This window comes from Periplaneta americana, chromosome 17, assembly GCF_040183065.1.
Source record: "Periplaneta americana isolate PAMFEO1 chromosome 17, P.americana_PAMFEO1_priV1, whole genome shotgun sequence".
NCBI lineage: Eukaryota > Metazoa > Arthropoda > Insecta > Blattodea > Blattidae > Periplaneta > Periplaneta americana.
Window position 1 is genome coordinate 125585554 of NC_091133.1, and position 15327 is coordinate 125600880.

General features: G+C 33.5%; 1 protein-coding gene across 2 annotated transcripts in view; it reads right to left on the bottom strand.

The window, feature by feature from the left end:
- LOC138693296 (cyclin-dependent kinase-like 1) overlaps positions 1–15327 on the bottom strand; it is a 112359-nt gene that overhangs the window by 7524 nt on the left and 89508 nt on the right. For both annotated transcript variants that reach the window (XM_069817161.1, XM_069817160.1), the window contains 4 exons: positions 8816–9101; positions 3961–4068; positions 2751–2840; positions 1148–1290 (listed from right to left, as the gene is read on the bottom strand). In XM_069817161.1, coding sequence (XP_069673262.1) covers positions 1148–1290; positions 2751–2840; positions 3961–4068; positions 8816–9101 — 627 coding nt within the window. The remainder of the gene's footprint in view (positions 1–1147; positions 1291–2750; positions 2841–3960; positions 4069–8815; positions 9102–15327) is intronic.

The window sequence follows — 15327 nt, forward strand, 5'->3', positions numbered from 1 at the left end:
AATTTTCGATTTTCCAAAAATAATTGGTCCTAACATATATAATTAATCACCCTGAAACCGAAAATCGCTTTTTTGAAATTTTTGTTTGTCTGTCTGTCTGTATGTTTGTTACCTTTTCACGCGATAATGGCTAAACGGATTTCGATGAAAATTAGAATATACATTAAGTTCGTTGTAACTTAGATTTTAGGCTATATGGCATTCAAAATAAATTATTTAAAAGGGGGTTATAAGGGGGCCTGAATTAAATAAATCGAAATATCTCGCTTATTATTGATTTTTGTGAAAAATGTTACATAACAAAAGTTTCTTTAAAAATAATTTACGATAAGTTTTATTCCATGAAAAATTTTGATAGGACTGATATTTAATGAGATAAATGAGTTTTAAAATTAAAATAACTGCCATCTAACGCCGTGTAATGAATTAAAAAACAAATGACTTCGTCTATAAGGGGCCTTGGACAGCAACAATCGAAAGTTATGAAAGATAGCCTACAGAGAATGTTTGTGTTTGTATGAAGTAATATCGGAAGCTAAATTAACCGATTTGTATAATTAATTATTATTTCACCATTGGAAAGTGCAGTTTCTCTAGATGGACATAATGATATAATGTTATTACAGTAACTTCTGAGTGAATCGAGGACAGGTAAGATTAAAATAGCTTCTTATGCAGAGAAAACTTGATAGGCTATTCTGTACATTCGTTTCCTGTATTTCCTAAAATAATTTTTATGACCAAATGAGTGGTCTCTGGATCAAAATGATCGCATTTTAATTATGCAAATACAATTTAAATTAAGTAACATAATAAACGATTTATCCTTATATCAAACACGAACTGTTCCCTGGATCAAATGTCCTATTTTAATTATGTAATTACTTTATATTTATTTCTAATGGGTGCAGCGGAGCGCACGGGTACGGCTAGTAAGTAATATTATTACACGATACTGATGACATCGTAATTAAACCCTATTGATTCTGAGAAAAAAATCGGGGTAGACTGTATTAGGAGAGACAACTGCAAGTTTTGTGTGTAAATGCGTCGATGATATTATTATTATTATTATTATTATTATTATTATTCGTGGTACGTACAATTAGACAATAAAACTTATTTTATTTCGTAATGCCATTGTTACCTTGAGGAAATCCATGACGTTGGGGTTATTCTGCCTTGGCAGCTTGCTCTCCAGAGGCTCCAGTACATCGGGCTGGGGCAACGTTACGCCGTAGAAGAACTCATTCGATTTGAATATGTTCATATGCCTCGGGATTAAGTCTCCTAGTAGAGACAAATACAAAATTAGCAAAAAGTCAAACAGCGAAAAATAAAGTACTGACGAAATCAACATTACTGTTGCTATTACTAAGCTACTACTACTACTATTACTACTACTACTGCTGTTATTACTACTGCTACTGCTACTGCTACTGCTACTACTACTACTACTACTACTACTACTACTACTACTACTACTACTACTACTACTACTACTACTACTACTACTACTACTACTACTACTACTACTACTACTACTACTACTACTACTACTACTACTAGTGTTACTACTGAACTTTTTACCTTTCAGAAACTGAAAAGTGAAAAGTCTTTCTGTTCCTCCGTGAATTAGAGACTGCTTTGCACTTAAAGAGTAAGGGGAGTAAAGGGTATAAGTCCACTTTTAATCATTTTTGAGGAGAACAATTTTAAACGTAAAGGACCCAATAGCATTTGTATTCTAATTATTTTAGTCCAAATTTTTAGAAATAATTCTCAAACTGATAAATGTATCGGAACGCTTACGTTTCTATTGTTCGAAAGATCTAAAAAAGATTTGTTTAGTAGAAAGTGGACTTATCCTCTTTATTTACCTTACCTTTCTTTTCATTTCAATCTGCAAAGTCTTTGAATATCAGTAGGTAATCATTTAGGGTGCTATGCATAGACATTTCGCTAGTCTGCTCTACGAGCGTGCTAAACTAGCCCCGGCTATCGACTGATTACTTGTACAGGATTCATATCATATCGCTGACACTGGTTTATGAATTCGAAAAACGTTAGTTCGTTAATCATCCACCGGAAGCCCACGCTAAGAATGTCTATGAATATGGCCCTGTAACTCTATGTTGTTGAGGTCAATTTCCTAGCCAATGACGATATGAGTAATTTATTGTTATTTAGATGAAAAAATAAACTACTTCTTGTTTTTGGTTCTAGAATAGACCGAATTCTTTCAAAAACATAATCTGATGGCGTAATTTTAAAACATTCACGAAATTGAGACAACCTTTGATTATGGAAATTTATCCTGTTTTTATTACATGTTATTTTTTCGGGGGAGGGGGGTTCTTCATCACCAATCACTTATAGCAACTTTTCTTTTCTTATCACATTTCTTCTCTAAATTATTTTTAATCTAAAGGAAAAATATACTAAATATATTGAATTTAATTTTAATGGGAAAGAGACTTAGTTCTTTATAAAAATCGCAATATAACTTTGCATTTTTTAAAATATTGTAATAGCGGAATAAAAGTTAGGCCTATATGTTTGAAAAGTTTACGCTAATTTTCACTTTTCACTTTGCGAACCAGAGAAAGAGAAAGAGATAATGGAACAGAAACTGCGATGAAAAGTGCAAACTGCAAAGTTTAATGGTGGAATAGGTCCTTGGTTATGGTGGTGGTAGTGATAATGACAATGATAATGACGAACTACTTGGTCAGATGTTGATAGCTCACCTAGGCTTCTTCTGATGAGGTACAATTGGTCCACATCCGACTTGCCGGGCCAGAGAGCTTGACCCTGGACCAGTTCAGCGAACACACACCCTGCAAGGAATTAATTTCATTGTCAACATTCAACAAATCAACGAAGTTTGCGTCAAGAAAAATCTTGGAAAGTTTCGTCTTACTGGCACACCGACATCATGGTGTTTGTAGATAAAAATGACTTGGTCCGGTTTCATGCCATCTGTTTAGTAATATTAATATTCATTAATAACGAGGTATTATTCATTATACTCCTTTGAATTATTAAAATACAGGGAGGCTTTCAATTATTTCTGCAAGTTATTCTAATTTAATAAAAAATAGATGGAACAGTATTAAATAATAGTTGTATTGTATTGTATTTATTAACATTCCATGGTATTCATACATGCCACAGCTAGAATATGGAACAAGTCAAAAAACTTAATACTATTATAAAGTCTTAATTTATAGTCACAGTCTAGTTGCAATATATACAGACGAGATTTACAATATAGTCTACTAGTACAACACAAAGTTTTAGTATCAATTTCATGAAGTGTTATTGAATGTCATGAATTCACCTACAGAATAGAAGGCGTTAGAAATTAGGTACTTCTTCAATTTGGCCCTAAATAATTTTATGTTTTGAGTTTCATTTTTTATATCGATAGGGAGGCTATTAAAAATTTTTATTGCCATATAACGCACTCCTTTTTGCTAGCACGATAGACTTGCCGATGGAGTATGAAAGTCATTTTTTGACGTGTATTTATGCTATGAATTGTCGAATTAGTTACAAAGTTCTCACGATTACATAAGAGGAAGATAATTAATGAAAAGATATACTGACAAGCTATGGGTATTATTTGTAGTTTTTTTTAAATAGTCCTACAAGATTCCCTAAATTTGGGATCTACTATTATTCTAATTACTCTTTGTTTTTTGTAATAGAAATATATTGTTACTATCTATGGAATTTCTCCAGAATAATTCCAAAACTCATTACCAAGTGAAAGTATGCAAAGTATATTGTTTTTAAGGTATTGATATTTACTATCTTTTGCACAGATCTAATAGCAAAACATGCTGAAGTAATTTACGATATATCAGAATCCTGAATTGTGTTTTGAATATCATAGTAATTGAATTACTGACAGAGGTTTCGTCGCTTTTATATTAGCATTTTTTATATACTCACCAATAGCCCAAACGTCAACCGGCGGGCCATACTGGGTATCGCCAACAAGAAGTTCTGGCGCACGGTACCATCGCGTAGCTACGTAGTCCGTGTAGTTCTCCCCGGGACCTGAAGATCGATAATTTCATAAGATACGAGTATAATAGAAGCTACTTCAGAATAGACAGAATAGCAGTGTACGTTGTGATAAAAGTCACACTAAGTTCTAGTATATACAGTCGCGAAGCTCAATACGTAGTAAATATGCAAACATTAGGTAGTTGCTCACCACTAGAATCGCTAATATCGCCTCATTACAAGCAATGCAAAATAGTACCGTCACAGTCTATTGTTTCTAGCACCCTCAAAACTCAAGCTTCGTGACTGTATATAGTAGACTGTGCTAAGTTCTCCAGTCTACAAACACATTAAAACAATCGATGTCATGGAGATGAAACATTATTTCTAGCTGTAGCGTAAAGGCCCGCCCCCACTTAGAGGAATCGAACCGAATAGAAACGAAACATCTGCCGACGCACACATCTAGTGGAATCGAACCGAATCGAAGCATGTACAGATTAAAATGGATCGCGTAATGGCTTTAGCACAGTTATGTGAAGAGGCAGAAAGAGAAGAAATAAATATTTAAAACAAGGAATGCAAATACTGGATATATGGAGAATTTTCACTTTATTTGATTATATTCTCAGAGGTGAAGCAAAATTCCGTTTTTTTTAGCGCTGCTTTGGATTTTAACTTTTACCTAATGTTTCCGTTACTGGTAATTTACTTATTTCGCTTCAAGCATTATCACGGGAATAATTCTGTGGCCGGGAGGAAAAAGGTCTTAAGTAAAAGTGTTATACTTTTCAGGAAAGCAGTAGAAAGATTGAAATTGGTGCCAATTATAGGATTTTTTAATTAAGAGGTTTTTCCTGGATATTATTTGTTTATATTTCTTCTAAAATAGGTAATGTTGCTCATTTTACAATTTTCTTGATTATTTCAAAAATAGCCGCACTTAAGCCCTTTTAAGACTAGAACCCAAACTGAGTAGAAGGGATTATTAAACATAAGACCTTTTTCATGTCAAAATAAATTAGAAATGTAAATTATTAGGAATTCAAAATAGATCTTCAGCAATTATAGGACTGTTTACCCTGGTGCTTAAAGTTTTAAAAGGAAAGGGCATCAGTATGTGATAAAATGGCTAAAATACAAGTTTGACCTTTTTAATAGGGAAGCATGGAAAGTAAACATGTGATGATTTGTAAGGAATAAAGTATTAAATATAATAAATCCTTTATTCTGTGTGTGCTCGATTCAAAAAGTACTTAGGACATTTGGTAACGCTCTATAAATCCAATCAGGAGTCTTATTTGAATTTAACCGTTTACCAGATTGTAGAGAATTGTTTCCGCTTTCAGAATATATAAAAATCTCATTTTCACAAAAAATTGACTTAAGACCTTTTTCCTCCCGGCCACAGAATTATTATGGTAGTACTTCTGTGTTTTGTCATAAAATAGCGGATAATTTTGAACAAGCTTTATTATTTTTTCTTTGTTCATATTATTGAATTGTAATTTTCTGTATAGGCCTACATACTATTTCAGCAATAACTTTCAATAAAGAAACTGCGTAAATAAAAAATAGAATGATATGACTCATTTGTTTTTTCACGAAGGCTTAGAACATACGATCATAGCCGAAACAAGAAATTCTGTTCCGTCAGTGGAATAAATATTCTAGCTCATGAGTTCTGTTCGATTCGACGCGCCGCTTTCTGCTAACTTCCATTTAAATACATTGTGAAGATAAATTCTGTTCGATTCCGCTAACAAGCAAACGTTCTGATGGGAGCAGATAAAAAAGTTAAATTTTGTTCTTCCACAATGTTAACAATGTCAAAAGAAGTGCTTACACAAATTTTGGCCACTCGACCGCAATTATGAGGACTGTAAAAATAAGTACGCCAGGTGTCATTAACAGAAAAAAAAACACAATTTCATTGGACAAATTTATTGAAAGACACAGCAATTGTTGAGCTATTTTTCAACATATTTTCCATCGGAGTTGAGACATTTCTCATATCATGGGATCGACAGAGAGAGGTGCAGACGCAGTTAAACGCTGGTTCCGATCTGAGGCGGCTGACTTCTACGACACAAAAATTGATCCCATGGTATGACAAATGGCTCAATTCCAATGAGGGATATGTTGACAAATAGCGCAACAATTGCTCTATCTGTTTCAATAAATATTTCCAAGCAATTGTGCTTTTTTTCTGTAAACGGCCCCAGGGAAAATCATTTCTGGACGGCCTCGTAATTGCAGTCGAGTGGCCAAAATTTGTATAAGCACTTCTTTTGACATTATTAACATGGTGGAAGAAAAAAAAAACTTTTCTATCTGCCCCCATCATAACGTTTGCTTGTAAGTGGGAGAGGGCCTTAAGTTTTCCTCGTTTAGCAACAGTTAGATTCCTAAGTTTTTTTTTATCTAATTGCGAATGGACACGGTGTATTTATAACTACAGAGAGTTACAAGGATCCACATTATATGAGAATAGATGCAGTTTTGTTAATTGTTTATTTATAAATATTTTTAGTCTATCTAGGATTTGAGGCTTTCTTGTCGTTGGATATGGAATAATAATTCTTCTCGGGTTCTCAGCCAGGTGAGTTGGATAGTTGCTTCTAAGTTTTCGATGAATAGCTCTGCCATCTTCTTCAGGGGCTCAGAAAAGACGAGGGCCTACAGCTGAGTACAGCATGAAAATCTGTAATCAACACGCTTCGACCAACTAGAACACGGCAGGCGGTAGGAAATAGGAACTAGCTCCTGATTGGCCCGCAACAGGAGCCCTACTGACCGCTTATATACTGGCTAGACAGGGTTCCACTGCACTTCAATCCCTGAAGAAGATGGTAGAGCTTGTCATCGAAAGCTTGGAAACCACTATCCAACTTACCCAGCGTATAGATAATTATACGGTAAGGACACTTCGCGTCGGTGCCTTTGATGTAGCAGGACTGATTTCAATGACATCACACCAGCTAGCAGTCGACACAGCGGAAATATAACACATACAATTAATACATCTAGGTACATTATGTACTCAAAATAAATTGGACCGATGAAATAATAAATCCGTCATTAACTATAATGTCTAGACTCTTAGAGTTCCTTTATAAATGAGAGTTGAGACGTTGACCCCAACAACAATTAAAATATGTAATGATCTGATAGCAGTGAAAATGGGAAAACAAAACTCCTATGAGAAGTAAAACCATATACGTAGATTATATTGTATGCAAATATTAAACGAATTTGATACATAATTTTATAATATATATTATATAAAATATAAAAAAAAACTGTTATTACAATTAGTTTGTCACTGAGAAATAAGGAAAAGCTGTTAACTTCAATTTATTTGAAGCAAAGCGTTACTGGATTATGCAATAAGGTAGGCGATGTCCCAACCACAGTCTACTATATACAGCCGCGAAGCTCAATATGTACTAAAAATGCAAACATGGGTAGTTGCCCACCACTAGGATCGCTACTATCGCCTCATCATCGCAGATCTCTCTCCTAGTAGACGACAAAATATGTTACACTTTCGTTGTGTTCTTTTGGAAAAATTAACATCTTCCTTCCATTATTGAAATATTAAATGCATAAAGTTAATTTATTATCTTAATGAAGTATATTAAATTTCACCATAAACTCGAAGATACCTGCAAGAAATAGGTTAATATTATTTTTGTTTGTGCAAAACGAACTGAAATTTACTATAACCGCTTCACTCATTCAAGATTATAGCGATAATTAACTATGAAACCAATAAATATTAATTTGCATTTCCCTTTACAACAATAATAATGGAAATATGAATTAATGGAGTAACTTACATGTACCGGTACTTGTAGTGTAGGCTTACGTAGTTAAAGTGGGATGAGGTTAAGCAATAATAATCACACCAGAATTGGAAATAAAACGTGATCAATAAATTTTATTGTAACAGACTTTTTCTACGTCTCTAGTAAAGTAACAAATAAAAATAACAACAAAATTAACAGCTATAATTAAAAATATATCCTTTGAAAAAAAAAGTAGGCCTAAGCAATAACAATCCCACCAGAATTGAAAATAAAACCTGATCAATAAATTTCGTTAAAACAAACTTAATTTTTCTACGTCTCTAGTAAAATATTATTATTCCAATTATTGTATTTTAGCCATTAACATTTTCATTACAACCAATTACGAACATTTCACAAGCATCAATGTGAAATACGAAACGAGCTAGCACTCGATGGAAATACAACACAGTCCAAAGTCGACCGTGGACAGTCTATTGTTTCTAGTTGCTAACCGCTTGGAGCGCTTTATCACGAGATTTGCAAAAAATCACCTCAAGCTTCGCGACTGTATATAGTAGACTGTGTCCCAACTCTATGCTCAATTATTATCTTAGCGTGTGCTCGATTACACTAACCTCTAGCGCTTGAAAGTGAAACTAAAGGCCCGCGCACAGAGAAACAAAACACAGGAAAATTCGCTCAGTATCCATTCTTTGTAATCCATATTCGCTGAATTACGTGTCTGAGAACCTGAGAAGAATTATGCCATTTTTAATCTATTTAAAAATGTAATCAATTACACTGGATGATTACGAAATGCAGCAAGCGAAAATCAGAGCGGATGGAGGACTTTGTTATTAATATACTTTATGTTGTCCATTAGTGTAGAGCTATAATAGTTTCATTGTATTTAATTTTATTCAGTAGTCGCTATAAGACATGCAGTCTATAAATAAATCCGATTAAAAAGTAGAAAGAAAGGCAATGTTGTAACTTGAACTAACTCAGCATCCGCGCGAATCCGAAGTCGCAGAGCTTCACGACGCCCTGAGCGGTGAGTAGGATGTTTTCCGGCTTCACGTCCCGGTGGATGCAATTGTGCTGATGGCAATACGCCACCCCTTGCAAGGTCTGCCACGTGATCTGCCTGGTCAGCAGTTCTGGGCAGCCCTGAGGGAACTTCTCTAGTTCTGCAAGCACCGTGTGATCGCAGAACTCGAACACTAGGTGCAACTTCCGCTTCCGTCGGAATACTTCCAGAAGGTTCACCAAGTTCGGGTGCTTGAGGTTCTGAAAAATAACAGTTCATTATTTTAAGGGGAACTGGACGTTATCGCATGCAAAGTAATGGTAAAAATAGCCTATCTTCAAGCAGTCATAAATGTAATACTATTTATCGCAGCTATTTCATTTTTTAGTGATATATATATATATATATATATATATATACATACACATTAAACTTTAAAATGATAAAAGAATGGTTAATCTAGTGTAAATCTTACCCTTAAATTAATTTTTGAATTTAAACATATGTTTTATATAAATTCACTACATATCTGTGATTAGGTACACTCTATTCACTTATCATAGCACACATTGAATTAAAATTTTGGCCACTTACTGCTAACAGATACTAAAACATACCCTACTAAAATTATTAAAATATCTGTAATATTATGGGCATAGGGCTTATACTAATCTCCAATTTTTTTAAAATTTACTGACGGTGATGATTACTATAAGCCCTATGCCCATAATATTACAGATATATGAATAATTTTAGTAGGGTATGTTTTAGTATCTATTAGCAGTAAGTGGTCAAATTTTCAATTCAATATGTGTTATAATAAGTGAATAGAGTGTACCTAATCACAGACAAATGCCGGGTAATATTTTGGCGAATCCTCGGACCTCATCTCATCTCACTACAACTCGCCAAAATGTAAAAAAAATGTAAAAAAATTGTACAAAATTGTAAAAATTGTAGAAAATTACTAAATTGTAAAACTATAAAAATTTGTAAAAATTGTAATTGTAATATTGTAAAATGTTGACATGTTCCACATCTTAAAGCTTCATTGCTCATGTAAGATCTATGGAATAAAATAAATGAATGAATGAATGAATGACATGTAGTGAATTTATAAAAAAAAAATTGTGCTTAATTAAAAAAAATTAATTTAAGGATACAGAGTTACTCTAGAGTCACCATTCTTTTTCATTTTAAAGCTTAATATGTATACACACATAGCTAACAAAAATGAAAGACCACTGATAAATAGTAGACTATTATATTTATGACTGCTAGAAGATAGGCTATTTTTACCATTATTTTGCATGCGATAATGACCAACTCCCCTTAAAGTACATTTTCTTTTTGTCTAAGAAAGGAATATTTTAAAATCTTCTGTACTTACTTCATTTAGTGATAATTAGAGATCACAGATGGCAAGCAAGATTTAGCTATAATTTGTGATGAAACTATTCTTTAAATTAGAAATACAACTGCAGTATGAGTCATGAGAGGGACATGAAAGGAAGCAGTTGCGGTCACCTTGGGGAAAAGTATTCTAAATTCTCTTGGACAACGAAGAGGAAAATCTTGAAAAATTATAATTTTCAAGGAAGCCTTTGCGGTGGATTTCAAAACGCCTTTCTACGCTTGTCTGAAGGAATACGGGGAACTAGGAGACAGCGAACTTGTAATGAGTTATTTCCTGAATGAAGTCGACTTTATTCATGAGAGTAATTACGAGCGAAAAATCAATGAGTAAGTCACGGAAAGAAAACTGACATCGTGTGATTCCTGCAGGTTAATACTTTGAACTTCGTTGATTCATCTATTTGCATGAGGGTAATTTGAAATTTTAGTTTTAAATTGTACTTTCACAATTTTTTATATAATATCTTCTTATGTACCTCAGGAGAATCGACCAACATAACCTTGGAGTAAGTGTAAATTTATGAATTTTTAATTAACTTTACATAGTCCATGTCCTGAGGACTGGGGAAAAAATTCCTTAGTGAAGAAAAGACCTTAAAGTACAAAACTGTTTGATCTTTGATATTTATTTTTTATATTGATTGTATTATTTTATTTGTATTTCTCTTGTTTGTAATTATATTCTGTATTCTGTGTAATTAAATTTAAATAAATAAATAAATAAATAAATATATATATAAATAAATAAATTTATACTAAATTCAATACAAAGTATAAAAAATCAGGAACACTCGTATCAGCAAATTGCGTGCTCGGTTGTAGTTTCATTATAATACAGAAATACAAAAATTAATGCTCACAGATAATATTATATACAGGCTATACAAAAAAAAAAAATGAAAAACACTTTTTTGCACAATATCATTTTGATACAGAACATCGGAAAGCCTATGTTCTTAATCCAACTATGGGATTTAAAAAAACAGTGCAAGCCGAAGAAATAGATCATGAGAAGAAAGAAATTTACGAAGACTGTCTCCCCTACCTAAGCACAAAATAGAAATTTACGAAGACTGTCTCCCTTACCTAAGCACAAAACAGAAATTTACGAAGACTGTCTCCCCTACCTAAGCAGAAAATAGAAATTTACAAGGACTGTCTCCCCTACCTAAGCACAAAATAGAAATTTACGAAGACTGTCTCCCCTATCTAAGCACAAGATAGAAATTTACGAAGACTGTCTCCCCTACCTAAGCACAAAATAGAAATTTACGAAGACTGTCTCCCCTATCTAAGTACAAAATAGAAATTTACGAAGACTGTCTCCCCTACCTAAGCACAAAATAGAAATTTACGAAGACTGTCTCACCTACCTAAGCACAAAATAGAAATTCACGAAGACTGTCTCCCCTACCTAAGCACAAAATAGAAATTTACGAAGACTGTCTCCCCTACCTACGAACAAAATATAACATCCCTTTACATAATTGGAAAATATACGGTTTACTGTTTGGAGCCAGAGGAGATGTTACAAAATTTGTAGGGTAAAGGTTGGTAATATTGTGATACTAATAATATTATGAGAGTACTTTTAGAGAATTTTTTTTACAATTTTACTGACCGATAGAAGGACCGGTTTTGTGCACAAACTTGTCCACGAACATTCCCCTAATACGTTGACGTAAAAAACTGATCTTCCTCTCGCTCAGTAAAATTGTAAAAAGTTCTCAAAAAGAACTATCATAATGTTATTAGTATCACAATATTACCAACCTTTATCCTATATCTTGTTTCAGAAACTGAAAGTTTCATATATCTAATTTATTATTATAATTGTTAAAACTATGTAATTGTTGCACAATTCTTTTGTATTCTGAACCCTCGTGGTCCAGAATTAGATTTAATGCTGTATTAGAAGTGTTTATAAAGTAATCATACTGTTTACTTGAGATAATAACACTTGTATCATCTGTAAATAATATTACCTGAGATAAATTACTGGTTGAGGCTAAATCATTAATATGAACTAGAAACAATACTTACTTACTTACTGGCTTTTAAGGAACCCGGAGGTTCATTGCCGCCCTCACATAAGCCCGCCATTGGTCCCTATCCTGAGCAAGATTAATCCAGTCTCTATCATCATATCTCACCTCCCTCAAATCCATTTTAATATTATCCTCCCATCTACGTCTCGGCCTCCCTAAAGGTCTTTTTCCCTCCGGTCTCCCAACTAACACTCTATATGCATTTCTGGATTCGCCCATACGTGCTACATGCCCTGCCCATCTCAAACGTCTGATTGAATGTTCCTAATTATGTTACGTGAAGAATACAATGCGTGCCGTTCTGTGTTGTGTAACTTTCTCCATTCTCCTGTAACTTCATCCCTCTCAGCTCCAAATATTTTCCTAAGAACCTTATTCTCAAAAACCCTCAAACTCTGTTCCTCTCTCAAAGTGAGAGTCCAAGTTTCACAGCCATTCAGAACAACCGGTAATATAACTGTTTTATAAATTCTTACTTTCAGTTTTTTTGACAACTAGAAACAATAATGGACATAAAATTGATCTGCTGAGGAAATTCATGTTTCATATTTTTAAATTTTGAGTGGGCAACATTGTGACTGTCTGGATTATTTATTTCCACTTGAAACAAAATCAATTTGCTGACTTTGTGATGAGAAGAACAAGAATCAACCTATCATATCATTTCAGAAAGTGACTTGCAGCTCACGTGAAACGTAACTTAAATGGAATACAGCACAACCTTATAAGAATGTTGCTAAACTGTTTTCAAGGAAGCGAGCTGTTTGCATAATCAACTGAGAATAGACGAATACAAGAAGCAAAAACTTTCCATTCTTAGAAATAATAAATTCCGCTTCTTGAATCATTCTATCTTGTTCAGTGTCATGAGAAAGTGAAAAGGACATTTCAACTCGAGATGAATACTAAGGTATACGAATAATGTTAAGGACGCTGGGAGGTCAGGATACGTATAAATTAGAATATTTTAAACCTTTGTATTTTTAATACTTAACTTACTTATGGCTTTTAAGGAACCCGGAGGTTCATTGCCTCCCTCACATAAACCCGCCATCGGTCCCTATCCTGTAAAAGATTAATCCAGTCTCTATCATCATATCCCACCTCCTTCAAATCCATTTTAATATTATCCTCCCATCTATGTCTCGGCCTCCCCAAAGGTCTTTTTCGCTCCGCCCCCCCAACTAACACTCCATATGCATTTCTGGATTCGCCCATGCGTGCTACATGACCTGCCAATCTCAAATGTCTGGTTTTAATGTTCCTAATTATGTCAGGTGAAGAATACAATGCGTGCAGTTCTGTGTTGTGTAACTTTCTCCATTCTCCTATTACTTCATCCCTCTTAGCCCCAAATATTTTCCTAAGCACCTTATTCACAAACACCCTTAGTCTCTGTTCCACTCTCAAAGTGAGAGTTCAAGTTTCACAACCATACAGAAGAACCGGTAATATAACTGTTTTATAAATTCTAACTTTCAGATTTTTTGACAGGAGACTGGATGACAAAAGCGTCTCAACCGAATAATAACACGCAGCTCCCATATTCATTCTGCGTTTAATTTCCTCCCGAGTGTCATTTATATTTGTTACTGTTGCTCAGAGATATTTAAATTTTTCCATCTCTTCAAAGGATAAATTTCAAATTTTTATATTTCCATTTCGTACACTATTCTGGTCACGAGGCATGATCATATACTTTGTCTTTCCGGGATTTACTTCCAAACCTATCTCTTTACTTGCTTCAAGTAAAATTTCCGTGTTTTCCGTAATCGTTTGTGGATTTTCTCCTGACATATTCAGGTCTCCGCATAGACAAGAAGCTGATTCAATTACAAACCCTCTCTGTTATCCTGATCTTTCCTAATGGCATATTCTAGAGTGAAGTTAAAAAGTAAAGGTGATAGTGCATCTCCTTGCTTTAGTCCGCAGTGAATTGGGAAATCATCCGATAGAAACTGCTTATACGGACTCTGCTGTACTTTTCAGAGACACATTTTAATTAATCGAACTAGTTTCTTCGGAATACCAATTTTAATACTACTAAGTATAATTAAACGAAACTTTGCCACAAAATAAAACAATTTAAAAATAATTTAATGTATACAGTAAGCAATAATTTTTTCAGAGGTTTATTCATTAAATAATATTTTTAGGAGCTGCATTCATATTTTTTTAAAATATTATTTACATTTATTTAGGTGTACTTTTTTCAGGAATTATTTTACATATCTTAAGCTTTTACTGTATATTTTTAGGATAAATTCTGCATTTTCCAGTTAAAATAATAAATAATTGTGTTCTAGTTGTTTATTTTAAAATAATTTTATTACGAAATGCAACCTTTTTTAACAAGATATTATTGTAGCTTTAACAAATTTGTGTATTTTTGATCAAATTATGGCTGAAAATGATCATAAATGTCGTTTACCATTAATGAGGACAAGGAGTAGAGTACACTAATCTAGTAATGTTATTAAGAACTAGGACTATGGTAATAGAATTGTAAGAGAATGTCCTGTCCTCTTAAGTGCTAAGATAGCAGACAGATTTTTCGTATGAAAAATGTTCCAGAATTTATTTTGAAGTTCATAAATTAAGTGACCATTATATCAATAAATACGTAGTGCGATCACTACTTAACAATGTTCATTAATTTAAAATTCTCAAAATATGTTTAACATGTAATAAATAATTGTAACAGTTGTATGAACACAATGTTCTTATTAAACTTCTTTAATCAAACATGTTTCGGGGACACTGCCTCTCCATCATCAGTGAATGACAATGACATCGATTTAAGATGTGTGTCTTCCTGTGCACATCATGTCAGCTCCACACCCATTGCATGGACGTGTTTTCGAGTAACTTGCCTTTTAAATTTCTCCTCCCATTTCCCCTCTCTTTCAATTCAATTCAATTCAATTCAATTCAATTCAATTCAATTCAATTCAATTCAAAGAAAGTAGGCCTACATAATTATTGTACTTTACTTTAATTCGAATATGGACTTTTACGTAAT